At 43.2% G+C, this 26,711-nt stretch overlaps 3 protein-coding genes and 1 non-coding gene across 19 annotated transcripts in view; 2 read left to right on the top strand and 2 right to left on the bottom strand.

Moving 5' to 3' along the window:
• The window catches only part of MYO19 (myosin XIX), a 36,151-nt gene extending 32,250 nt beyond the window's left edge, over positions 1-3,901 (bottom strand). For 11 of the 12 annotated variants that reach the window (XR_008375627.1, XR_008375628.1, XR_008375629.1 and 8 more), the window contains exons 1-2: positions 3,726-3,901; positions 1,671-1,822 (exon numbers count right to left, since the gene is read on the bottom strand). Coding sequence is in view for 7 of the 12 variants with exons in the window: in XM_053570190.1 (XP_053426165.1) it covers positions 1,671-1,682 (12 nt within the window). In the remaining 5 variants the exon portion in view is untranslated. Of the gene's footprint in view, positions 1-209; positions 335-1,670; positions 1,823-3,725 lie in introns of all 12 variants that reach the window. The other variant, XM_053570192.1, reaches the window with a different exon arrangement.
• PIGW (phosphatidylinositol glycan anchor biosynthesis class W) lies at positions 3,538-11,107 on the top strand. Of its 3 annotated transcripts, XR_008375633.1 has the most exons (4): positions 3,538-3,587; positions 4,230-4,574; positions 5,642-8,860; positions 10,522-11,107. XR_008375633.1 is itself a non-coding variant. In XM_053570200.1 (2 exons), exon 2 carries the CDS (start codon positions 5,653-5,655, stop codon positions 7,156-7,158), a length of 1,506 nt encoding a protein of 501 aa, XP_053426175.1. In that variant the 5' UTR covers positions 3,923-4,574; positions 5,642-5,652; the 3' UTR covers positions 7,159-8,874. The 3 variants fall into 3 exon arrangements, 1 of the variants encoding a protein (XP_053426175.1); XR_008375632.1 differs by lacking the exon at positions 3,538-3,587 and having other exon boundaries at positions 3,923-4,574; XM_053570200.1 differs by lacking the exons at positions 3,538-3,587; positions 10,522-11,107 and having other exon boundaries at positions 3,923-4,574; positions 5,642-8,874.
• LOC128571372 (U6 spliceosomal RNA) lies at positions 9,945-10,051 on the bottom strand. Its single transcript, XR_008375800.1, has one exon. It is a non-coding gene; the product is annotated as a U6 spliceosomal RNA (small nuclear RNA).
• A 6,985-nt stretch (positions 11,108-18,092) lies between the features above and the next one.
• Positions 18,093-26,711, top strand: part of GGNBP2 (gametogenetin binding protein 2) — a 45,460-nt gene continuing 36,841 nt past the window's right edge. For all 3 annotated transcript variants that reach the window (XM_053567990.1, XM_053567991.1, XM_053567989.1), the window contains exons 1-2: positions 18,093-18,299; positions 18,811-19,009. In XM_053567990.1, coding sequence (XP_053423965.1) covers positions 18,917-19,009 — 93 coding nt within the window. In that variant the 5' untranslated portion in view covers positions 18,093-18,299; positions 18,811-18,916. The remainder of the gene's footprint in view (positions 18,300-18,810; positions 19,010-26,711) is intronic.

Below are 26,711 nucleotides of genomic sequence, written 5' to 3'. Positions count from 1 at the left end.
CTCACTGAGCCACAGGCGCCGCCCAATATCATGGATTTTTATGTAGCTTATCTCTAAGTAGTATGATTATAAATAATTTTAATATTCTTTTGCTTATCTGTATTTTCCAAATTTCTGATAATGAACGTGACCTTGAAAAAGCCATTAACCTTTCTGAAACTTATCTCCAAAATGGAACTATAAGAACACTGTATAGATACATACTGTACCTTTTCCATGGGGATGCTATGAGGATTAAATGAAACAAGAATCCTAGCACTCTGGGAGGCTGTGGCAGGAGAATACTTGAGCTCAGGAGATCAAGACCAGCCTAAGCAAGAACAAGACCCCATCTCTACGAAAAGACAGAAAAAAAACAAAAATAAAAACTAGCCGGGCATAGTGTTAGGTGTCTACAGTCCCAGCTACTCAGGAGGCTGGGGTAAAAGGATTGCTTGCACCCAAGAGTTTAAGGTTGCTGTGAGCTATGATGCCATAGCACTCTACCTAGGGTGACAGAGTGAGACTCTGTCTCAAAAAAAAAAAAAAAAAAAAAAAACCCAAACCAAGTTAAAAATAAAAAAGCCTGGAGCACACGGTTGTCTTGCCTGCTTCTCTCCAGCCTTCAAGCCTGTTTCACACACCATATAACTGGGATGCTGGGTGAAAGTTTCTACCACAGCCATGGCTTACCTTGCTGAGTTTCAGGTACTAACCCACCTAGGACTCCACTAGATTGTGAACTCCTTGCGAGCACATACCATCTTCAACATGCCTCAGCATAGTGCCTAGAAATACTTAGTAAAATAAAAATTCAGCAGATATGTACTGGTATTCTCTCTGGACTAGGAGCTGCACATGAAGAATGTGGGTATCAGACAGAGTCCCACAGTAAGTAGTGACTTGGAATCCTATAGGCCTGGGGCAAATAGCAGCATTTTCAGACAGGCAATGGCTCAGAATAAGGGTGGGCTTCATGCACTCCATGATCCTTTCATCAGAATCCTATATGTCTACAAAAGTTATCTCCCACATTTTTTCAGAGGTTAACCTATTTGCCTAGACTACTTATTTTTCTTCTCCACTTGGCTAATTTCTTCTTATTCTTTAAGGCTCAGCTTCAAGGAACAGATCCTCTTGGAAGCTCCAGGCTTCTACAATTGATGCCTCAACAATTCAGGTGGCTGGGGTATCTCACTGAACTCCCTATGTAGAGTCACAAAGTACCTTAAGGATTCCCTTACCTATCCCAAAGAAAAGAGCTAAAAACCACAAGAAAAATTCAAATTAGAGATCAGGAAGAGCTTCTTTCTTTCTTTTTTTTTTTTTTTTTACTATTTCCATTTTTTATTATCAATATAGAAATCTGAATTCAAAATAATATGGTTATATTTAGAATAATGTAATAATTATCTAAAGTAAATATCATGGGCAGCGCAGGAAGAGCTTTTTGATGATGAGTAAAAAGCATTGGAGTGACGCAGCAGTTCTCAACCTGTGGGTCGTGACCTCTTTGTAACAATGAAAATACACTGCAGCATTGGGAAGGTTGAGAACCACTGAGCTAAATAGAGAAAAGAAGACCTTTACAGGGTTTTTCCCTTCCTTCAGGTGAGGGGAGGATAAACTTCAAACAAGCAAAAGATACCTCAGATGCTTGCAAGTCTGGTTATCCAAGGAGGAGGTTTTACCTGCTGGAGCATCTTTCTTCAATGTGGTCAGCCAGGGTTCTGAGTCGCAGACACAAGGAATGCTATCCACCTGGTCATGGGGCCTTGGGCTGGGACATGGCTTCAGCAATGGGTTCAGTTCTGGAAGAATCTGAGACGTGTCACCTCAGAGCCTACCGAATAAGAGAAAAGACACGGGCCATACACAGGTGACTCATTCCTATTCCTCCCACCAAGCAGGATCAACTAAAATGAGAAGCAGGGCAGGCCTGGGCAGAGAGTGAGGATCTGTCCTTTCCCTTGCCAACCAGGAAACAGAGGAAACTTTAATAGCCTCCAGAGGCTCACCAGGCCAGTTTTATTACAGGGTTAGGGTTAGGGTTCGGACTGGGGCTGCAAATCTTCTAGTCATTATGCCTAGAGTCAATCATGATGCTCTAGGAAAGCAGTTGTGTAGTACGGGAATCATAGCTCAGCTATGCACTGAGTGTGTGATCCTGGGTAAACTACATCACCTACCTTAATACCTCACCTTGAAAATGGGGTTAAATCGACTTCACAAGGAGAGGCCGGGAAGGTCAATGAGGTCATGGTTTGAAAGAATCATACAAAATGCAATCCTGAATATTCATTCAGAGGGTGATTATTGGTAGCCCTACAACTAAGGGTTGATAAGCTATTTGAGAGCACTAATCAGGTGGAACAGTACAGTGTCTACTTTAAGAAGGTGAGGATTTCAGGGGAAGGGAATCCATCTGAGAGAAAAGGTGTTTTGAGGCTGGGTCTAGGACAGCATCTGAGAATTGCTAAGTAAGTTTTCCAGACCTCAGCACTTCCCTTAGCAAGGAGGGATAAGGATGAAGGGTGCCTGTAATGGATTAAATCTGGTGGGACTTTCTTGAGGCCCCAAATACATCTTTAAAGAACCCAGAGACAGAGACTTCCATGGAAACTGGAAACAGGACAATTCAGGCAGAAAAGGACATCAATGCTGTATTGGACATATTCACCTGACACTGGTGGGACTCCACCCAAGAGACAGCCATGTGAAGACCTCAGGAGCTCAAGGAGAACAAACTCCTTCAACTGAAAACTAATCTTAAGAGGTACGACCACGGGAGATCACAATAGATGGTGGGGTTAGACTCCAAAGCCCACAACCCCCCTGAGGCAGGTCACGAAAACACTCTAAACCTTATTGTTTCCTCCCTTGCAAAATGGAATAATAATACCCAAACCACACAGGGCTAAGGATCAAATGGGCTAATACCAGTGAGAGTGCTTTGCAAATATTATGATGCAGCGTCAGCTCCCAGCTGGCGTCAAGTCTGATTAGGGCGGTTTTCTCTAGTTCTCCCAGCTCCTATTTCAGTTGGCTGTGTAGTTTCCAGCCAAGAATTTGTGGAAAGGGTGTGACCACTGTGGGCAGAAGGGAGGCGGTAATGAATAGATGTAACGAGTCAAGGCAAGTAGCAGCCTGATCACTGGTTCCTACTCCTCCTCAGCCTCAGTTTCTTTCTTGGCAGGGAGAAAGAATGGGAGGGCAGACAAGAAGGGCTGGGAAATGGTCCCGGTAGCCCGGCCGGCCCCGCCCCCAGGTTCCAGGCGGGAATTGAGGATTCCCGGTCCTGGAGACGTGCCCGCCAAGTCCAGGGCTGGGATGCCCTCTGGAAGCACCTAGCATGGGTAGAGTACGTCCTTCCCAGAAAGGTGGATATGACCCTAGCCAAGGACGCTGCTGTCCTGACGCCTCCGGGGAATAGCCGCCCCCTCCGCGGATCCTGGGCAGGGCAAGGACCGGGGCTCCCTCCCCCCATCCCGGGCCACTCCCCGTCAGCAAGGTGGAAAGGTGGAGGGTGACCGTGAAAGGTCCTTGTTCTGAGACAGCCAAGAGCTGGGCTCTCTCCTTCTGAGACAAGAGAGGGTCAAAAAGAAAAGGTTAGAGAAAGGAAACGGCGTTCTGGAAAGGGCACGGGCGACGCCCCCTTCTTCCTCAACTCTGGGAGGCAAAATGACCTTCCCTGCCCCTTCGGCGTCACGGAGGGCTTTCAGATCTGGGCTGGGGGTGGCACTCACCGGTCCCACGGCCCGAGCCGCGAGCGCACTGGTCGGCCGGTCTGACTGAAAAGGCGGGTGCGCCGAATGAAGCGGCGAGAAGAGCCCGAGAAGGGAGGGAAGGATGGGGCGGGAGCGAGCCCGGAGGAAGGAAAGCCGGGACCGCGGGATCTCCCGGGTCCAAGTTTGCTCTCGGCCCGGGCGGCTCCTCCCCTAGGGCGGGGCGCGCACACGCGGGGAAGGGCGCACGTGGCCCGCCCGGGACTCGGGTCTGGGCTTGCAGGTCTAGGTTAGGGCGAGACAGTTGGAGTTTCGAGAGTGAAAAGGCAGCGTCCCGCGTTCTGAGGGGGAGAAGCGAGGACAGCACGGTTCCCCCAGGCCTCGGGGCACCCCCAGGGACGTGTGTTCTTTCAACAGAGGTTGCCGCGGCGGAATCTTTCACGGGTTTCTCAGACCCCTTAACACTGACAGGGCCTCGCCGTGGAGTCTGAGGGGCCACTGTGAGCCACATCTTTCCCCTTCTAGGCGCTCTTCCCACGGACCGACTCAAGGCCCGAGAGCGTTGTGGGGAACAGGCCCGAAATACATAAGGAAGGGCGCCGTCCAGCACGGGGCCGCGCGGAATCCGCCAGCCCGGAAGAGCAGCCTGCAGTGCGTCGGCCGGAAGCGTCACCCGGAAGGCGGAAGCGGCCGGCTCCCGCGTGGACCCGCGGGTGCCCCGGGAGGCTGGCGGCGCGGCCCACTTAGACAACCCTCTGCTCTCAGGGAACCGACGCTACTTGGAACACGTGAGGTGCAAGGGCAGGACGCTGCCAGGGCGGGCGTCTGTCAAGAAAAGGACTTTTATTTTTGAAAAGGCAACCGATTTAGGTCTGTACCGTGAAGTATTGTTGCAGGTTCCAGACAGGCCGTAATGCACGCACGCAAGCATGCATTTATACAGCGTGGTTGATGTTTGACAAGCACTTGTGTTGGTCCAGTATGCCGCTTTTCAGACACTGATATGTGATAGAGAAATGTTTAGTATCCATTTAAAACAACACGAGTACATGCTGTATGTCCGTTTTTAATGCACCTGTGCATAGGTCCTATGCACCTTAATTTGAAGACAGTTGTCTGTAAATGAAGGAACTGCCTGGAGCTCAAGAAATCACTGCAGGGATCAGTTTTGTACTGAAGGCAGTAGGTTTAGAGAGGCTCTAAACAGAAACCAAGGCTCCCGAACTTCCAAGTATACTTGTAGCTACAACCCACCACCCCATCACCCCCGAATTTGGCATACAGTCAGTAACGTGTATTCAATTTTTATTAATCTTTGTGACAAACACTATGCTCTGAAATAGAAAGTCCTGTCTGACAATCATTCCATGCTTCCGGGTTTATATACCAAATTCATTTTCTGTGTGAGTCTGTCTTGTACTGAGAATAGCTATAAAGATCTCTAGGCCGATTGCGGTGGCTCACGCCTGTAATCCTAGCACTCTGGAAGGCTGAGGCAGTGGATTGCCTGAGCTCACGGATTTGAGACCAGCCGGAGCAAGAGCAAAACTCCGTCTCTAAAAATAGCTGGGCGTTGTGGTGGACGCCTGTAGTCCCAGGTACTTGAGAGGCTGCAACAAGAGAATCGCTTAAGCCCAAGGGTTTGAGGTTGCTGTGAGATATGATGTCACGGCACTCTACCAATGGTGAAAAGGTGAGACTCTGTCTCAAAAAAACCAAACAAACAGTAATTTCATACTATGACATTCTTCATACATCAGGTTTAAATTTCTTCCTATAATACTTGGAAAGGGAATCACAAGCCCTAGGTTTGAAATTACTAGGGACTAAAGTTCTGCTCTGAATTCTATCATAAGAGTATAATTAAGTATGTAATATACCAATTTCACAAGAATGTTGCTTTCCACACATCCATTCCTTTGCTCTTGTTTTCACAGAAAGAAAAAAAATGTCTCAAAAACAGATGAAGGAAGCTTTTGTCAGTAACCTCAATGGAACCAACGTGCTGGAAATCACCCAGGGCTTGTGTTATCCTGCATTCTGTATCCTGTGTAGAGGGTTCCTGATAATTTTCTCACAGCACTTGTGTTCTTGTTCACATACCTGGAAAACTAGATTCTTCACTGATTTTATTGTCCTAATACTTCCCCTGGTGGCCACCTTGACCATTTTGTCTTCATTTATCCTCCTTGAGCTTCTTGCTGTGATTATCTTTGGGGCAGGGCTGTTTTATCAAATATACCAGAGGAGAACTTGCTATGCCAGAGAGCCTGTCCAGAAAATCCTTGAAAAATTCTTCACAATCAGTCTAGAATCAGAATACATTCCAGCCATCTCCTGTTTCCGTGTAATTAACAGTGTGTTTACTGCTATTGCTATTTTGGCTGTGGACTTCCCACTTTTTCCCAGAAGATTTGCCAAAACTGAGCTATATGGGACAGGAGCAATGGATTTTGGAGTAGGTGGCTTTGTTTTTGGGACTGCAATGGTTTGTCTAGAAATCAGAAGGAAAGACTATATCAAAGGATCCAGATTTTATTATTTTACAAAGTCATTGTACTCTGTTTGGCCATTAATGTTCCTAGGAATTGGACGATTAGTCATTATAAAATCCATAGGCTATCAGGAACATGTAAGCGAATATGGAGTTCACTGGAACTTTTTCTTCACCATGATAGTTGTGAGAATGATAACATCTCTACTGTTGATTATTTTTCCTTTAAATAAATCCTGGATTTTGTCTCTCAGTATTACTGTATTATACCAGCTAGCTCTCGACTTTACCCCACTAAAGAGGTTAATTTTGTATGGCACTGATGGCAGTGGCGCAAGGGTTGGTCTATTAAATGCTAATCGAGAAGGAATAATCTCTTCTTTGGGGTATGTGGCAATACACATGGCTGGTGTGCAAACAGGATTATATGTAGGTAAGCACAGATCACGTATCAAAGACTTGATAAAAGTAGCCTCTTGTCTTCTACTGGTAGCTATTAGCCTCTTCATATCACTCTACATAGTTCAAGTAAATGTAGAAGCAGTATCTCGAAGAATGGCCAATTTAGCCTTTTGTATTTGGATAGTTGCTTCTAGCCTGAGCCTCCTTAGTAGTTTATTATTGGGTGATATAATTTTGAGTTTTGCCAAATTTCTAATTAAAGGAGCTCTAGTACCATGTTCTTGGAAACTTATCCAGTCACCTGTCACAAATAAAAAGTATTCAGAATCTCAAGTTCAAAGAAAGGAACCCAGTCTTTGCTTAATCACAGCTCTAAATAGAAAACAGTTATTTTTTTTCTTGCTGTCCAATGTAACAACTGGTGTGATCAACCTGATGGTAGATACATTACACAGCAGTACCTTATGGGCCTTGTTTGTGCTCAATCTCTATATGTTTACTAACTGTTTAATTACATATGTACTATATTTGCAAGATAAGACTATAAAATTTTGGTGATAAATGATATGATGTCTCTGTATTTGAGCAATAATTATTGGGGAAGAATAAATATTACATGTAAGGAAAATGTGCTTTAGCACCCCAGTGTTAAACTATTATAAAATTAGTTTCAATACTCTATAACAGTAGTGATGCTTAATATTTTAATTATATCTCAACATTAAAAGCAAACTCATAGTGAAGAAGCAAGGCCCTGAGACTTTTTAGAAATTAATAAATGTATATATTATATATATATATTTCTTTTTTTTTTCTTTTTTTTTTGAGACAGTCTGTGTCACCCTGGGTGGAGTGCCATGGCAACATCATAGTTCACAGCAATTTCAAACTCTTGGGCTCAAGCAATCCTCTTACTTCATCCTGCAGAGTAGCTGGGACTATAGGTGCCCACCATGACGCCTGGCTAGTTTTTCTATTTTTAGCAGAGACTAGGGTCTCACTTTGCTGAGACTGGTCTTGAACTCCTGAGCTCAAGCAATTCACCTGCCTTGGTCTCTCTAGGTGCTAAGATTACAGGCATGAGCCACCAATTCACTTTGCCTGGACGAATGTCAATATTTTAAAGCAACTTTAGAGTTGTGACCCTGGAAGATTGGATGGTGAGAAGGATTTTTACTTTACATTTTAATACAACCTTATGCCATTCTTACTGTATATTTTATAATGTTTACATTAAATGAAATGTTTAAAACATTTCAGTGTTAATTGTGGATTGTCAATTTCTCTTTCTTTGTTTCTTTCTTTTTTTAGAGACAGAGTCTTTATTGCCCTCGGTAGAGTGCTGTGGTATCACAGCTCACAGCAACCTCCAACTCCTGGGCTTAGGTGATTCTCTTGCCTCAAGAGAATGAGGACTACAGGTGTCTGCCACAACACCCAGTTATTTTTTTGTTGCAGTTTGGCTGGGACTGGGTTCAAACCCGCCACCCTCGGTATATGGGGCCAGCGCCCTACCCACTGAGCCACAGGCGCTGCCCATTACGTCTTTATTTTAATTTTTTTTTTTTTTTTGCAGTTTCTGGCCAGGGCTGAGTTTGAACCCACCACCTCCGGCATATGGGGCTGGCATCTTACTCCTTTGAGCCACAGGTATCACCCTCTTTATTTTAATTTTTAATAAAACATAAGAATAAGAAGAAAGCATGTGTGGGGGAATGTGTTTGGTTATAAATCTTTTTTTTCCCTCACTTTCACTCTGTTGCCCTGGATAGAGGGCTGTGGCATTATAGCTCACAGCAACCTCAAACTCTTGGGCTCAAGCAATCCTCTTGCCTCAGCCTACCAAGTAGCTGGGACTACAGGTACCTGCCAAAATACCCAGAGACAGTGTCTCACCCTTGCTCAGGCTGGTTGGCTTCCCAGAGTGCTAGGATTATAGGCATGAGCCACTGCATCCAGCCTATAAAATCATTTTAATTGAGTTCTTTCTGTATTACAAGCCATCCAGGACAGGAATGTGCTTGTGGTCACTGTTTGCTGCTCCCTGTTATAATACTGAGCCTAGAATTGTGATCAGTTATCAAAATATACATTTATGGCTGGGTGCCTATAGCTCAGCGGCTAGGGCGCTGGCCACATACACCAGGGCTGGGGGGTTGGAACCTGGCCTGGGCCTGCCAAGCAACAATGACAACTACAACAACAATGAAAAAATAACCGGGTGTTGTGGTGGGTGCCTGTAATCCCAGCTACTTGGGAGGTTGAGGCAAGAGAATCACTTAAGCCCAAGAGTTTGAGGTTGCTGTGAGCTGTGAGACAGAGCACTCTCTCCATAGCACTCTACCAAGGGTTACAAAGTGAGACTGTCTCAACAAAACAAAATAAAAATATACATTAATGTCACCATAAAAACTGCCCGTTGCTTCCTCTCATGTCTTACAACACATATAAACACTTATAAATATGTGTACCCTTGTTACACTCCTTTATGGAAACTCAGGGATCCAAGGAGATAACCCTCCCCGGCATGTCCCTACAGAGGGGCTGGAGGGGAAAAATAACAGGACTTTCATCCTACCATCTGGGTGTCAGCTTCAAAGGCAGACAAAAATCAAAACTTTGGTCCAAACTTTGAAGAAAAAAATAATCCTTAAAAAGTTTTAGAGAGCTTGTTTTCCTAAGTGGATTACAAGTGAAGGTGTAATAAGGCAACTGGAGGTTAGGCAGAGGAGGCAAGAGGCAGTTCAAGGCCAGTACCCCTTCCTTTAAGCTTTGGGTTTCCTAAGAAAGGACTGGAGGCTCCCTATGCTTCACTAGACTGGCCCTACCCTAGCTCTCCCTGCTCTGGATCCTGCCTGTGACTCAATTAAAAGGAACAAAATAAAAAGTACAGTATACAAGGTAATAGCATGAGAAGGAAATTTAGATTACACCCATACCATTATATCATCTTGCTATAAAAAGCTACTTAAAACTTTTTTTTTAGACAGAGTCTCACTACATCACCCTCTGTAGAATGCTGTGGCATCACAGCTCATAGCAACCTCAAACTCTTGGGCTTAAGTGATTTTCTTGCCTCAGCCTCTCAAGTAGCTGGGACCACAAGCGCCCGCCACAACGCTTGGCTATTTTTTTGTGCAGTTGTCATTGTTGGTTAGCTGGCCCAGGCCAGGTTCGAACACACCAGCCTGGGTGTGTATGGCTGGCGCCATAACCACTATGCTACAGGTGCCAAGCCAAAACTATTTCTTTTGCAAATAAGTGTAAAAAGATTAAAATATTTGGTCAACTAGAAATATTGCTAGGCACAGATGTCTGCAATTGCATTAAAGTATAATACACAAACAAAAATAGAATGCTTCATGAAATTGCCTGTCATCCCTGCACAGAGGGCATGCTAATCCTCTCTATATTATTCCGATTTTAGTTTATATGCTGCTGAAGTGAGCACAGAAGAAAATATTTAAAATCAAAGACAGGCTCAGTGGCTCATGCCTGTAATCCTAGCACTCTGCGAGACTGAGGCAGGTGGATAGCTTGAGCTCACGGGTTTGAGACCAACCTGAGCAAAAAGGAAGATCCCATCTCTACAAAAAATAGAAAAACTGAGGCAAAAGGATCTCTTGAGCCCAAGGGCTGGAGGTTGCTGTGAGCTATGATGCTATGGCACTCTACCCAGGGCGACAGCTTGAGACTCTGTCTCAGAAAAAAAAAAAATCAAACACATATGTGTTATGAAATCAGAAAACAGTTAAATGCCCAAAGAATGGCTCACACCTCTAATCCTAGCACTCTGGGAGGCCAAGGTGAGTGGATTGCCTGAGCTCACAGGTTCGAGACCAGCCTGAGCCAGAGTGAGACCTCATCTCTAAAAACAGCCTGGCGTTGTGGCGGGTGCCTGTAATCCCAGCTACTTAGGAGGCTGAGGCAAGAGAATCACTTAAGCCCTAAGAGTTTGAGGTTGCTGTGAGCTATGATGACATGGCACTCTACCAAGGGTGACAAAGTGAGACTGTGTCTCCAAAAAAAAAAGAATAAATATGGTTTGCCAAGAGTGTTAAGAATTGATCTAGTGGGTGGCACCTGTGGTTCAACCGAGTAGAGCGCTGGCTCCATATGCTGGAGGTGGCAGGTTCAAACCCAGCCCTAGCCAAAAACTGCAAAAAAAAAAAAAAAAAGAAAAAGGAATTGATCTAGTGAAGCATCAGTTTTCCCCACAGATGGTATTTTTTTTGTTTTGTTTTCGGATGAGATGAGGGAGTTAAACTGTATGTGTCCACAGCACTGTTTCTCAACCGTTTTTAATCTCATGGCACACTTGACCCTATAAACTACCATGGCACAGTTAAATTATGTTGATAAAAAAAAAAAAAAGTAAAAAAAGAATATGTCTACTGTGCTTTGAACTTCTTTCAAAAATAATTTGGTGGATTTCTCCCTGGTCAGGAATCTCAGCCCACCTGTACTCTAGGTGGAATAAAGGCCATTTTAACTGCAAAAAAAAGAAGAAGAAAAAAAAGAAAGAAAAAAATGAAAATAATTTAATTAATAATCTTTAAAAATTTTTGCAGCACACGGGTTGAAAATCACTGGTCTAGGCTCAGCACCCGTAGCACAGTGGAAGCTGGCGGGTTCAAACCCAGCCCGGGCCAGCTAAACAACAATGACAATAAAAAATAGCTGGGTGGTGTGGTGGGTGCCTGTAGTCCCAGCTATTGGGAGGCTGAGGCAAGAGAATTGCTTAAGCCCAGAAGTTTGAGGTTGCTGTGAGCTATGACACCACGGCTCTCTACCGAGGGCAACATAGTGAGACTCTGTCTCAAAAAAGAAAGAAAAGAAAATCACTGGTCTAGAGGGTGGGAGGATGTGAACAGCAGAGAGCAGTTTAGGTAGGATGAGTCCCTCAGCAAAAGTTCTCTAGCACATATTGAAACTGAAAGAGGAGTGAGACTCAGAAAAAGGACAGAAAGCTGGAGAGGCAGGCAGGTGCCATATCAGGCAGGCACCTACCATACATGTTACAGGGAACAAGGACCTCTGAGAAAAAAGTCATCAAGTACCTAATAAAACTATGGCTATATTAAGATTTAATAAATTATTGTCTTGAATCATTTAAAAACTCTTAAGATCTGTGGACTGGCTGTTCAAAATCTAAAATTTTAAGAATCCATAAAGTCCTTAGTTTTTAATTATAATATTCAATATTTATCATTTAAAGTGAGCAAAAATAATTTAAATTTCCCTTTAGTTCTATTTTCTTTTTTGAGACAGTCTCAAGCTGTCACCCAGGGTAGAGTGCTGTGCTGTCATAGCTCACAGCAACCTCCAATTCTTGGGCTCAAGTGATCTTCTTGCCTTGGTTTTTCTATTTTTAGTAGAGACTGGGGGGGGGCGGGGGTGGTCTCATTTTTTGCTCAGGCTGTTCTTGAGCTGGTGCTCAAGCAATCCACCCACCTCAGCCTCCTAGAGTGTTAGAATTACAGGCATGAGCCATCGTGCCCCCTTTCATTCTATCTTCAAGTAAAAGTTTGATTATTTCAGAAATATCTAGGGTCAGAAGGCTTTAATTAATTTGGTATTTGGTAATCTGAATTATTTGTGTAGTGTAGAGCAGGTGGAGCCTTCTCTGATATTAAATTGTAGATTTGTTGATTTAATTAGTTGCCTCCAAATTGGTTGAATTTATTTTAGTCCTTAATTTATTTATTTTAGTCCTTAATTTGTTAAACATGACTACTATACTAATTAGTTTGCTTTAATTTGTTAAATTGATGGCTACTTTGGCGTTTATGTGGCATTTTGTAATTGCTAAATTACATTTGGATTTAATCTACTATTGAAAGAAATTTTCCAAAATTGTCCCCCTAAAGAAATCAGTATGCCAAATAGGTTATATGTGAAAACAAAAATCAGATTTTTATTTTCAATTGAAAAGCAAGATTTATGAAATTTAACCATTAAGATTATAGTATGTAAATTAAGCATGACTGAGAAAGGTGATTGGTTTTCCTGCTAACTATGTCACAGAGCCAATACCCACAATTTACCTGTTTGAACACTCAGAGGGCAGAAGGGCTCAACCATATTGTTCTTTCATTTAGAAAAAGTAAATTAAAGTAAGTTATATGATGGTTAATGATCATGCTGTCTAATTGGTCTGCTGCTTACTGTTACTGTTCCTTCATCCTTTTCTAGGTCTTAAATCTCTCTCAGTAAATTCATGTCTCAACTATTACAGATATTGAATAACAACTTAAAAGAACAAAATTTACTCAGTATGGGTGTTATTTTTCATCTCCAATCTGAAAGTCATGTAATACAAAGCTAATGAAATAGCATTAAAAAAAATAGAAGAATTGATAAGTAAAGACCACTCTGATTTCATTCTAATTTACTGAAGAGAAAGATTCAACATTTTTTTTTTTTTTTTGTGGTTTTTGGCCAGGGGTGGGTTTGAACCCACCACCTCCACATATGGGACCGGCGCCCTACTCCTTGAGCCACAGGTGCCGCCCATGGATTCAACAAACATTTACTGAGTCTGATGTAAACAAGTATAGGTGCTGTGATTAAAAAAACTAGGACAAAGTTCCTGCCTTCAAGGAGCTTATATTTTAACCTTTTTTTTTTTTTTTTTTTTGAGATAGTCTCACTTTGTTGCCCTGGGTAGAGTGCGGTGGCATCACAGCTCACAGCAACCTCAAACTCTTGTAGCTGGGACTACAGGCATACATTATATTTAAACTTACATACATTATTTTTCCTTAAAAAACAATGAGTGGCTCGACGCCTGTAGCTCAGCAGCTAAGGCGCTGCTAGGTTTGAACCCAGCCCAGGCCTGCCAAACAATGACAATTACAACAAAAAAATAGCTGGGCATTGTGGCAGGTGTCTGTAGTCCCAGCTATGTGGGAGGCTGAGGCAAGAGAACTGCATAAGCCCAAGAGTTTGAGGTTGCTGTGAGCTGTGATGCCACCGCATTCTACCGAGGGCGACACTATATAGTGAGAGTCTGTCTCAAAAAATACAAAACAAACAAACAAAAAAGCAATGTAAGCAGGGAAAGTGTATATTTTTAACAGATACAATAGAGCTTTAACACTGTCAGTTCCCAAAAAAGAAAACCAATTCACAGATCCACAGATTTGGACTACAATGGTAATTTAAATCCTAGATTTTACTACCATTTAAAACAATGTGGGGCTAGGGTGCTATTGTTCGTGCCTGTAATCCTGCATCCTGAGAGGCCAAGGCAGGAAGATCTTGGGCCCAGGAGTTGGAGGCTACAGTGAGCTGTGGTCATGCCACTGCACTCAAGCCTGGGTGACACAGAGACCCTGTGGCTAAAAACAAAACAGAAAACCCAGTCTGGCTATTATAGTGAAAACAACAAAAGATCTTCTAATCAACTATTGCTTTCTAAGTAACTATCAATTTTTGAAGACAGAGAAAGGAGAGGGAAAGAGAACAAAGTGAGGATTGAATTAAGAATAATATAATCTGGCATAGGACTTTAGCCTATCTATGACCTTCAGAAAGTAACTAACGCCCGTCATTTTAATTTTTTTTGAGACAGTCTCAAGCTGTCACCCTGGGTAGAGTGCTGTGGTGTCACAGCTTACAGCACCCTCAAACTCCTGGGCCCAAGTGATTCTCTTGCCTCAGCCTCCTAAGTAGCTGGAACTACCGGCACCGGACACAATGCCCAGCTACTTTTTGGCCCAGGCTGGATTCGAACCTGCCAGCTCCGGTATATGTGGCTGGTGCACTAGCCGCCTGAGCTATAGGCGCCAAGCCCCATGATTTTAATTTTATACAATTAGAAACTGGAGCCTGGTTAGTACAGTCATTGGTAAAAATGCGAAAAAGAAAAGAAAAAACAATTATAAACTAGGGATATCCATCACATATATACCAACCAACGCACAGTGTCTCAGATGATGACAGGTATTTCGTCTAAATTTTATTGAGAATCAATGTATAATCTGTTATATAAGTCATATGAAAACATATAGGTAGACAATTTTCAAACTCATCCTAGATCCTAGAAAAAGCGCTACATACCTCATTGGTGAATATCACTATGGTCACCTTTGAAGCACTCCCCTTGGGAAGCTGTGTACAGATGTCAGTGCCGGGTTCATCCTTCAAAGCAATTTTGGAACTCTCTCTGGAATGGCTATCAGAGCTGTCATTGTACAAGGGCTGACAATTAAGTTCGTGAACTCATCCTGGAAAAATTGCTTTGAAGTGTGAACTAGGCGCTGGCTTTGCAAGGGGAGTACTTCAAGGGTGACCACAGTGATGTTCAGCAACAAAGTGGCACTTTTTCTAGGATCAATTCTCAAACTTAATTGTCCGCCCTCGTACATTGCTCCCTAGGAGCTTACATACAATCTACAAAAATAAGTAATAAAAGTAAGTTGGTACTCTTCTTTTAAACCTAGGTAGCTTGAAGAATAGACATATTTATGCCTGAGTTTTGTGGCTGATGTCTTGTACTTTGGGGACCTGGAGAAAAAGAATGGTATTTTGCTGATAATTTATCACATCTCCATCACTACAACTGTTCTTTATTTTTTTCCATTCTTTATTTCCTAGGTACTAGCAAAATGTATTTTGCTGTTGATTGCTTTCCTTTCCTGACAATGCCAATATCAAAATTAAAAAACAGGTTACAACAGGCTTTTTTTACGTAGCACTTATTAGAATTTTGTCAATTAGAAGTAAGCTCTCTAGGGCGGCGCCTGTGGCTCAGTGAGTAGGGCGCCAGCCCCATATGCCAAGGGTGGCGGGTTCAAACCCAGCCCCGGCCAAACTGCAACAAAAAAAAAAATAGCCGGGCGTTGTGGCGGGCGCCTGTAGTCCCAGCTACTCGGGAGGCTGAGGCAAGAGAATTGCGTAAGCCCAAGAGTTAGAGGTTGCTGTGAGCCGTGTGACGCCACGGCACTCTACCCCAGGGTGGTACAGTGAGACTCTGTCTCTACAAAAAAAAAAAAAGAAGTAAGCTCTCTAACAGTAGGTAATTTTTTTTTTTTTTTTGAGACAGAGTCTTACCATGTCACCATCCCTCGGTAGAGTGCTATTGCATTACAGCTCACAGCAACCTCCAGCTCTTGGGCTTAGGCGATTCTCTTGCCTCAGCCTCCTGTGTAGCTGGGGATACAGGCACCCACCACAACGCCCAGGTGTGTGTGTGTGTGTATATATATATATATATATTTTTTTTTTTTTGCAGTTTTTGGCCAGGGCTGGGTTTGAACCCACTACCTCTGGGATATGGGGCCGGTGCCCCACCCCTTTGAGCCATAAGCGCTGCCCCCAGGTATTTTTTTATTCTAATTGTCATTGTTGTTTAGCAGGCCTAGGTCGGGGTCATACCCACCCGCCTCAGTGTATGTGATGGGTGCCCTACTCACTGAGCTATGGGCACCAAGCCAATATAGATCATTTTTATTTGAAAGTAATAGGACAATACACAATATTTGTTGCAGTACAAGTAGTTATAGCCAATGACAGACCAACAGTGAAAAATAAAAATAGGTGCCTACTCCAGTACTAAGAAGATGAACAGTAAAACCTAAAAATCATTTTGTCATAAAATAGTTTTCTAAGCATTTTCCTTTGAAAGTAGTGTATTTGCAGTACTCAGACTAATCCTTGAGAAAGAACAATTTACCTTGCAAATTATCCTTAGGATCATGTATTCATTGAAGGCCTATCATATGGTGAAGCATTGTCTAAAGATACTAATAAGTGTACTCTGTGGACCTAAAAGGCAAACCCAAATCAGGGAAACTAAAGTCAGGTGGAGAGAGATTGTCATGATCCTCTCATTTCATTATGGATTTAATGTCTTTTCTAACATTTAGATTTAAGTTCCCAGGGTGAATGCTCTGTTTTTTGCTAGCACCTGGTGTGTGTTCAGTAATGAAAGTAATCAAAATTAGCACATATATATTGAGCTTGTCGTTTTTCAATGTTGTTTACCACCCATAAACCTAACAAAGTTTAAAAGGTTTAAAGTAGGTACATTAATAGATGTAGCCTTTATAAGAGCACCTCTAGATCTTAAAAATCACAGTATTCTTTTTTTAAAAATTTCTTTTTAATTATTTTTTATTAAATCATAACTTTGTACTTGATGCATTTATGGGGTTCAGGGCACAGTATTATTTTTTCTTAGGAATAGTTTTACATAAAATACAAGATTCTCTTCATAGTGCCCACATTTTTTCTACGTAGCCTACCCTGTCAGGAACATGCATATCCTATATGCCTATAGATTTAAGCTAATGATCACACTGTTCTGCTCTCCCAACATGGCCAAAAGACATAAATACTTAACTGGATAATCACACCTTTGGGATTGAACAATGGTTCTTCCAGTTTATTATGTCACCTACCCTAACAGTGACCACACAATGTCACAAGGGAACATGGCTAAGGATGCACTATGGGGTTTTTTATTGTGAATCTCTTAAGACTTCAGGTGACGACCAAAATACTTTTTAAAGGTCAGTATTACAGCTCTAGCCTATTCTACCAAGAAATATAGATCTCTCCTTAAGATGCGACAGTTTTAAGAGCAGTAAATGGATTTATCCTTAAAATGGCCAGAACATTCATAGGCAAAATACCTTCCAAAAACTATTTTAGCTTTTTACTACAGAGCTCCAAAGCCTTCAAGGTCAGCACTGAGTACATGCGGCAAGCAGTTTGGCTTCTGCGAAGATGGTCAGAGGGAAAGGCCTTTGGCCAGTACCAGTACTTTGCCCAAGGGAGTCCCTGTGTTAATATTAACCCAGACCAAGAAATTCTTTTAGCTAGGACACACACACAAGCCACTGTCCAGTTTTCTGTTTGCTTCCAGTGTAACAACGACATCATAAAACTGACAGCTCTTAAGTATTTTTGGTCTCCTCGGCGGGATCTCTATGCAGTCCTAGATGGGGAATTAGTTATGCAGCTGGCTCCTGGGGAATCAGTGTGTCAAGTCCCTTTCCTTCTCCAATTTTCCCGCCGTGGAGAGCGGAGTGAGTGGTGTCAAGTACCAGAAAACCAGGCCAGAGTTTGTGTCTCACTTCCCCCCACCAGACACTTGTCTCCCTTTTCTTCAGTCCTGCCTGTCGCTCTCACCGACCTCGGCAGCCTCAGACCACTTACCCAGGTCTTCACTAGGCCTCCACCCCGAGTCAGCCCCGAGCGAGCTCGGCTCGGCACCCTTCGCCCTGGGGGGCGCGGTTCTAAGTTCCACACAGCTGAGGACTGAGGTTTAAACCTACTCATTCCTCCTACAAGTCGTGTTTAGGATTTATTTGAGTAGCTAGACTCGAACGAGGACGCCGGTCACCCATACAGAACGTGCGGGGAAAACCCCCCACTCCCCGGGCGAGGATTTCGAAAGCCCCAACCCCACAGCACCACTTGACGGTCTCGCGAGAAGAGGCGGGGCCCCGCCCGGCGCTCCGGGCCCCTCCCGGCCCCACCCTCCCCACGTCCCCCGCCTCCCTCCCCCACTCCCCGTGGCGCGAGCGGCTGACTGAGCCTGGAGAGGAAACGGCATTCGGAGCCGCACTCCCGCCCAGGCCGGCCCTGACGCGGGCCTCGTCAGCCGGTAACGGGGAGCAGAGGTGGGGGTTAGGGAGGCGACCACGAAAACGGTGAAGGTCAGGACCGAGAGCCCTCCTCCGAGAAGGGTGAGAAAAGGGTCTGGGATGCCCCCACCCAGGACTCCGCAGAGCCTTGGCAGGGTCGACCCCTCCCAGGGGCGGGGTCGCGCTGGGCAACTGCAGCCCAGGGGACTGGCTGGGCGGGGCACGTCAAGAAAGGGGGAGAAGGGGTCAGCTGTGGGCGGAGGGCATCCCGGCGGCAGGTTGCGGGGAGTGGGCTGTAAAGCTGATGTCAGGGGTGGGGGCCTGGAGGCGGGACTCCCTTGACGGGCGGGGGAAGCCCCAGGACTGGCCAGTCCCTTCCGCCTCTCCTTTGGACCCGGACTAGAGGCCGGCTGTCCGGCGGGGGGGTGGGGGCAGCGGTGCGAGGGGGCGGGTCTCGGCGCTGCCTGGTGCTGATTGGCTGAACCCGTGTAGAATCGGGTGATGGGAAACGCAGCCCAGCTTTCCCGTCCCCTCCCGCTCGGCTCCCTCCCGCCCGTGGCGAATGTGCTGCGCGGCGGCGGGTGCTTACGCTCGCGGGGTTTGGCTGTTGCAGGCAGGAGCTGGGAGGAGGCGGCAGCGGCAGCGGCAGGAGCAGCGGCGGCGGCGGCGGCGGTAGCTGGGAGGAGGTGGTGACGGTGGCAACGGCAGCGTCGAGGACGATGGCGCGACTGGTGGCAGTGTGCAGGGACGGGGAGGAGGAGTTCCCCTTCGAGAGGAGACAGATTCCCCTCTACATAGACGACACCCTCACGGTGAGCGGGCCGGGCCGGGCTGGGCCCGCCGCTCCCCTGGCAGCTGTTTCCCCTCCTCCCCTCCCCCAGGCCGAGCGCTGCGTACTGGAGAAAGAGTGTGTTGCAACTCCTAGGCGAGGCCTTCTCTCCGGCAGGCCCCACAAACTCGCCTTTGCAGTGGGTTGCTGGGTAACCTCTGCTAGCACCAAGCCCAGAGCTCCGTATGCTCGCTGTCTTCTCTCTGGGTTTTCCTTTCTTTCTGAATCTTCTTCTTTTACCTTTCTCCTGTAGGACACCCCGCTTTTACCCTCGGACAGGGGTTGAAGGATTTTGGGCGTTTAGGGCCTATCCCTTACAGAAAGCACCTCCCCTCAGGGAAGCTTAATTACCTAGAAATGTCGCAGCTACACGGCTGTATTTTTTCTATTTCAATACCGAAGCTTTCACTATCAAAGCTTAATTACTGAGGGCAGAGTGACGTACTCTTGCACAGTAAAGATTCCACTAAAATGATTTGATTCCGTTATTAGTAGTTTCCGATGGCCTAATCAATTAAAACTCTTGAAATTATAGTATTGCTAGGCCATGACTCTTCAAAACGGGCTTTTGGTACATTATTCTTTAGTTTACAGATAGCTTATTTTTTATAAAGGAAGCCAAATTATTGCATGTGTAAGAGTACTATAAAAAGCTGATTGCTCATCTTAGTCAAGACCCACTTCTAGGTAGTTTTCCTTTTTAGAGTAGGTTTTAGTGTAGGTGGTGGTGTAGCGTTACCGACCCTCTGTTCTGTTTTGCTGTACTATTTCCTTTAAAAGGAAATGGCTGAAATTTGAATTGAATCTTGAACAGGAAATGAGTGCAGTTGCTTTGCACTATTTCTTAAGAAATGAAATGAACCTTTTTGAATATCTTTCAAATCTGCATTTTGATGATGCTGAAGCTTTCGATCATACATTTGCCTTGTTTTGATACGGTGCACCTAAGTCTCTTCATCTTACCACTTTTGCCTTTTTTGCTATATAAAGACAGCTGATCGATTTTTTTGCAAATACCTATTGAAGATTTATCAAATTTTATATAAAATGCAAGTCATTGTAGAGATGCCAGTCTATGCCTTTCTATTTGCCAGTCTCAATTAAGACTTGATTGAGCTGCAGTACTTTTAAAAAGATGAGAAGAGCTATGGAATGACTGAATTTATTAAAACTTTTTAGGTGTCAGCATCATATTTTATAGAAAAAGAATGATTTGGCCTGACATAAAGTAAATTGTGTTTGTGTTGATGTATTACAAATTACTCTCATGTCTTCATAATGCCTTCTGCACTTTATACATTAGAAATATAATGGACTGGTATTTAAACAAAACTAGCATTCTGATAAAATTAAATGCTGCATTCCTCATTTTGAAAACTGATAGGAAGTTACGTGTTGATATTTTCTCTCTTCTCTCCCCTGCTAACATAAACACTTTAAGTTTGATATCAGTCTTTAAAGCTTACTGTCCCAGAAAGGCTTTGAAGTTAAAAAAAAAATCAGTGGGTTTGGATATAAGATTACTATTGAGTATATAGTCAAAACATAGGGAAAATGAACATAAATTTAAGTATTTACAAAATTTTAAAAGATACTGATCCTCCATATATTCACATAACCACCTTTAATGTGAATGCAGCCCATTAATACATCTGTCATATAGCACTTTAAAATGGCCAACTTCTTAGGTACTTTTATACTGTATTCTCTCCAAAATGATGTGAATTTCTGAAATTTTCCATTGAAACAGATGTAACCTTGCACTGTGGTTTAGTATGGCACTTGCTTTGCACTGTACCTGGTGGGTGAATTTCGATTTTATTGTATTGTGGACTTGTGACCAAGGCAAATAAAATTTAAGCTTACTTAATTTAAATATCTCAAAATAGCATTTTATTTAGGAAAAGGTGCAGTTTTTCTTTGCTTTGGATTGGGTTTTTATCACTAGAGAATGAGTGAGACACTTATTTATCTTGAAACTTCTGCACAGTCATTGAATACTGTTTAGTGAATGAATGTTAGTCAAAATACTTGTCAAGGATGCACCATATTTAGAGAAAAGGTTTGTTTCTGGATCATTCTACCAACTAAACAATTTAAAGGAAGAATGTAGAGCAAAACACTTACTGGGGGAGAAGAGGGAAAGAATAGACCTGTAGTAGAGGTTTGTGCTCTGCACTGATCCATTGATAAGTGTTAGTGGCAGTGTATTCCTGAAGTTAACATTTGGTTGGTCTTTGTTCCTAGGGTCCATAAGGAATGCAGGGAGGAAACATTGCCTGATCTTTATTTCATATGATAGTCTTAGAATTTTGTTAGCATCTGAATGGTGCAGTCTAGTTACAATGTTTATAGTTCATAGTCAGTTACAAATTTTATCATTTCGGTACAAGGGAAACTAGCCTTAGTAGTTAAATTGGTGATTTTAATTTGGATTTGTAAAATGGAATTAAAGCTTATATGTAAAGAAGTAGCCACTTCTTTCACGTAATATGTTGTATCCATGTCTAAAAGATTCCTATAATAGTATAGTGGATTTGAACACCCGAGTATAGTACTCTTAACGTAGGTGTATTTGAGAAAATCCCTATTAAGTAAGCAGGTGTAATTTTTAGGGAACTTATTACAGAGTATGGCTAAAATTCTGGTTAGTATTATTAGAATTATCAAGTAGCAGACACACGGAACACAGATTTTATTTTATCTATTAAAAATTTTTGTTTTAATTACAGTTTTGAAGTTTGGCATGGTTAACTCAGGCCTGTAATCCCTAGTACTTTGGGAGGTGGAAGGATTACTGGAGGCCAGGAATTCAAAACCAGCCTGGGGGCTCAGCGCCCGTAGCATAGTGGTTACGGTGCCAGCCACGTACACCGAGGCTGGTGGGTTTGAACCTGGCCCAGGCCAGCTAAACAACAATGACAGCTGCAACAAAAAATAGCTGGGAGTTGTGGCCGGCACCTGTAGTCCCAGCTACTTGGGAGGCTGAGGCAAGAGAATTGCTTAAGCCCAAGAGTTTGATGTTATGGTGATCTGTGATGCCATGGCACTCTACTGAGGGCGACAAAGTGAGACTCTATCTCTAAATGAATAAATAAAACAAAAAACAAAACCAGCCCGGGCATCACAGGCAGACCTCATCCTTACTCCATAAAAAAACTCCAAACAAAAAGAATTAGCCAGACACAGCCGTGTACACCTAAAGACCATCTTCTTGGGAGGCTGAGGCAGAACTGCTTGAGCCCAGGAGTCTGAGGCTACAGTAAGCTATGATCATGCCACTGCACTCCAACCTGGGTGAAAGCAACATTTCTAAAAACAAAAATCAAATGATTTTTAAGCAAGTGGGGTTTCAAAAAAGTTGGAATAAAAATACATAGTATAGGGTGGCACCCGTGGCTCAAGGAGTAGGGTGCCGGCCCCATATACCAGAGGTAGTGGGTTCAAACCCAGCCCGGGCCAAAAACTGCAACGGCAATAAATAAATAAAGGAAAGCCATATACCCCTTAAAAAAAAAATACATAGGGTGGTGCCTATAGCTCAACACAGTAGGGCACTGGCCCCATATGCCAGAGGTGGTGGGTTCAAACCCAGCCCTGGCCAAAAAAAAATACATAGTATATATTCTTTAGAAAATTGTCTCGAAAACTTACACTTCCCAGAGATTAGCAGCATTTAGTGTAATTCCTGTCATAAACACACACATAGTTGCGGAGTTGAGATATATTGGGTTCTGTAACATTTTGTATCTTTTTTTTTTCTTTTTACTAAATGCAATATTGAAGACTTTTCTTCTTGTCACTAAATGTTTTTAATAGCTGTATAATATTCCATTGTATAACATTCCACACTTCAATCATCTTCCATTGTGGAATGTAGATGTGGTTCCAGTTTTCACTGAATAAGCTATAAGTATATAAGTAATGTAGACATTTTTGCATTAAAATGTATTTTCTCAGGCTTTTGGAAGTGAAATTACTGGATCAAAAGATAAGCACCTTTTATAAAGTTCTTGGGACATATTGTCATAATTGCTAACGATATTTTTGGCATGTAGTTTATCCTCCAAATTCAAACCAATCTAAATGGACTAGAACCTCTGATAAGAGATTTTAACTACCTTACACTTTAATAGATAATAAATGGTAGCATATCCACTATTTAGCATTTGTTAATAGTTTGGCATTTTATGTTTTCTTTCAATTCTTGAAAAAAAAAATTTTTTTTTTTTAAGACAGAGTTGCGCTGGGAGTGCCATGGCCTCATCATACGGCTTAGCAACCTCAAACTCTTGGGCTTAAGCAATCTTTTTGCCTCATCCTCCCGAATAGCTGGGACTACATGGGCCTGCCATGATGCCCAGCTAGTTTTTGTACTTTTAGTAGAGACAGGGTCTGGTTCTTGGTCAGGCTGGTCTCGAACTCCTGAGCTCAAGCAATCCACCTGTCTTAGCATCTCAGAGTGTTAGGATTATCGGCATGAACCTTTGCGTTCAGCCTCAATTCTTGATTTAATGTTTAATTTTACCAAGGGTGATAGATGTTAGGAATGGTATGTAGACGAAGAAGTAAGAGTAAAACCAAAGTGACAGTGATTTTAATAAATAGGGACTTAATATTGTTGGTTAGAATCTATGAGAATGTGATAAAAACAAGTATTTTTGTGGTCAGGAGAAACCAGGACACAAGAGTGAAAGTAGGTAATGGAGTCAATAAACTTTATAAATCCAGTAATTGCGGCACAATGACGTGCTCTATTTTTGGCTAGCAGTGGATAGACAACCTCATCATGAAGCTGAATGCTCATGATTCCTGTGTGAAACCATACCTGAAATACTGTCATCCTTAGGTGACTTAGAATTTTTTTTTTTTTGTGGAGACAGAGTCTCACTTTATCACCCTCGGTAGAGTGCCATGGCATCACACAGCTCACAGCAACCTCCAACTCCTGGGCTTAAGCGATTCTCTTGCCTCAGCCTCCCGAGTAGCTGGGACTACAGGTGCCCGCCACAACGCCCGGCTATTTTTTGGTTGCAGTTTGGCCGGGGCCGGGTTTGAACCCGCCACCCTCGGTATATGGGGCTGGTGCCTTACCAACTGAGCCACAGGCGCCGCCCCAGGTGACTCAGAATTTTGAAGATTAAATCAAGAAAGTGATTTTAAAGAATGGGTGAAAATAGGTTTACTAGCCTCTTTACTTTCCCCTTTTTCTTATTTTCATCTCTTCAAACATTAAACAGCATATAGTGATTTGACAGAAAATAGTAAAGTGGAAAAGCCGTTGTTCTAAGTGTTTGAAAAGCAAGGAGTAATTATTTAGTGAGTGCAGAGTCTCCGGGTGATATGGAATAAATACGACAGAAAGTTTAGTATTATCTAAGTTGATGAAACCCAGGAGAGATATAAAAATAGGTTAGATTGTTTTTTTGAGGCAGGGTTTCAGTTTGTGCCCTGACTAGAGTGCTGTGACATCATAGCTTATAGCACCTTCAAACTCTTGGGTTCAAGTGGCCCACTTTCCTCAGCCTCCAGAGTGTCTGGTGCCCACCGCAAAGCCCAGCTAGTTTTCCTATTTTTTTCTTTCTTTTTTTTTTACTAGAGATGGGGGTCTCACTTTTGCTCAGGCTGGTTTTGAACTCCTGAGCTCAGGTAGTCCACATACCTTGGCCTCCCAGAACAGTAGGCTTATAGGAGTGAGCCATTGCACCCAGCCAACCAGGGGTCCTCAAACTACAGCCCGTGGGCCACATGAGGCAATGTGATTGTATTTGTTCCCATTTTGTTTTTTTTACTTCAAAATAAGATACATGCAGGGTGCATAGGAATTTGTTCATAGTTTTTTTTTTTTAAACTATAGTCCAGCCCTCCACCGGTCTGAGGGACAGTGAACTGGCCCCCTGTTTTAAAAAGTTTGAGTACCCTTGGTAGACATTGACAATCTTATGCTAGGAAAGTGAAAATGAAATGATTTGAAATATTTTTTTAAATTTTAACCCTGTTCCTTATCGATTTATAATAAGGACTCCTAAAACAAGTATTATCCATATAATTATAATTTTTTACACATCCTGTGTTAGGTCTCAGTATGTAAAGTGTACTCTTTGACTTCTGCTTTGATTTTATTTATTTATTTATTTATTTTTGAGACAGAGTCTCACTTTGTCACCCTAAGTAGAGTATCACGGTGTTATAGCTCACAGCAACCTCAAACTCTTGGGCTCAAGTATCTCTTGCCTCAGCCTCCACAGTAGCTGGGACTACAGGTGCCCGCCACAACACCTGGCTATTTTTAGAGACGGGGTCTCGCTCTTGCTCAGGCTTGATCCTGTGAGTTCAGATAATCTAAATTCCCGCCTTGGCCTCCCAGAGTGCTAGGCTTACAGGTGTGAGCCACTACACCTGGCCTTTGATTTTTACTTCATTTTTATGTTTTATTATGGAGAGAGAGAGTCACTCTATTGCCCTGGGTAAAGTGCACTGGCGTCACCATTGCTCATAGCAACCTCAAACTCCTGGGCTCAAGTAATCGCCTTGCCCCAGCTTCCTGAGTAGCTGAGACTACAAGCTCCTACACTGGTGCCCGGCTAATTTTTCTATTTTTAGTAGAGACAGAGTCTCCCTCTTGCTCAAGGCTGGTCTGGAATGCCTGTGCTCAAGCAATCTACCTGCCTCACCCTCCCAGAGTGCTAGGATTATAGGCACGAGCCACCATGCCTGGCCACTGCTTTGATTTTTAAAATAATGAAGTAGTTGATCAGAGTAAAAATAATCAAGCCAGTATTTAGGATTTCACCAGGCTGGAGAGTCTTTGATTTGGTTAACTAAGGAATATTCATTGACTGTTTATTAAATTGATAGCTTTGCTCTTAAAACAGCATATGTAATTGTCTTAATTTTTATTTATTTATTTTTTTTAAGACATAGTCTCACTGTTGCGCTGGGTAGAATTCCCTGGCGTCATCATAGCTCACGGCAAACTCAAACTCTTGGGCTCAAGAGATTCTCTTGCTCTAGCCTCCTGAGTAACTGGGACTATATATGTGCACCACCATGCCTGGCTAGTTTATAACTGGATGGGGTCTTGCTCTTGGTCAGGCTGGTCTTGTACTCCTGAGCTCAAGCAATCCATCTATCTCAGCCTCCAAGAGTACTAGGATTACAGGACTGACCCACCACCACCAGCCCAATTGTCTTAATTTTTTTAATGTGGCAATTGTTAATGAGGTAAAATACTGTGTATTGAGCAACTGAAAATGCAAATCAAGGTATTGTTTAAATGGTAGGTTCGAGGTGACTTGCAGTGTTCTGTTGAGTTACATAGTTCTAAAAGTTTGTCCTACAACATATACACTTTTTATGACTTAACAGTTAAAATTTCTTTGTGACTTATTCTCTGTGATGATTCCAGAAGACATAATGTGTGTCAATTGAACTGTTAGGGAGTTTTTTTTGTTTGTTTTTTTTGAGACAGCCTCAAGCTGTTGCCCTGGGTAGAGTGCCGTGGCATCACAGCTCATAGCGACCTCCCACTCCTGGGCTCAAGCGATTCCCCTGCCTCTGCCTCCCCAGTAGCTGGGACTACAGGCCCCCACCATAACGCCCGGCTATGTTTTGGTTGCAGCCGTCGTTGTTTGGGCCTGGGCTAGATTCGAACCCACCAGCTTAAGTGTATGTGACTGGCGCCT

Source organism: Nycticebus coucang, chromosome 18 (genome assembly GCF_027406575.1).
Source record: "Nycticebus coucang isolate mNycCou1 chromosome 18, mNycCou1.pri, whole genome shotgun sequence".
Taxonomy (NCBI): domain Eukaryota; kingdom Metazoa; phylum Chordata; class Mammalia; order Primates; family Lorisidae; genus Nycticebus; species Nycticebus coucang.
Note: the sequence above shows the minus strand (reverse complement) of the source record. Positions and strands in the feature narration are given on the sequence as shown.

Bases quoted from the DNA above. Each gene is read 5' to 3' on its own strand.
- PIGW (XM_053570200.1), top strand. From the start codon at position 5,653: ATGTCTCAAAAACAGATGAAGGAAGCTTTTGTCAGTAACCTCAATGGA.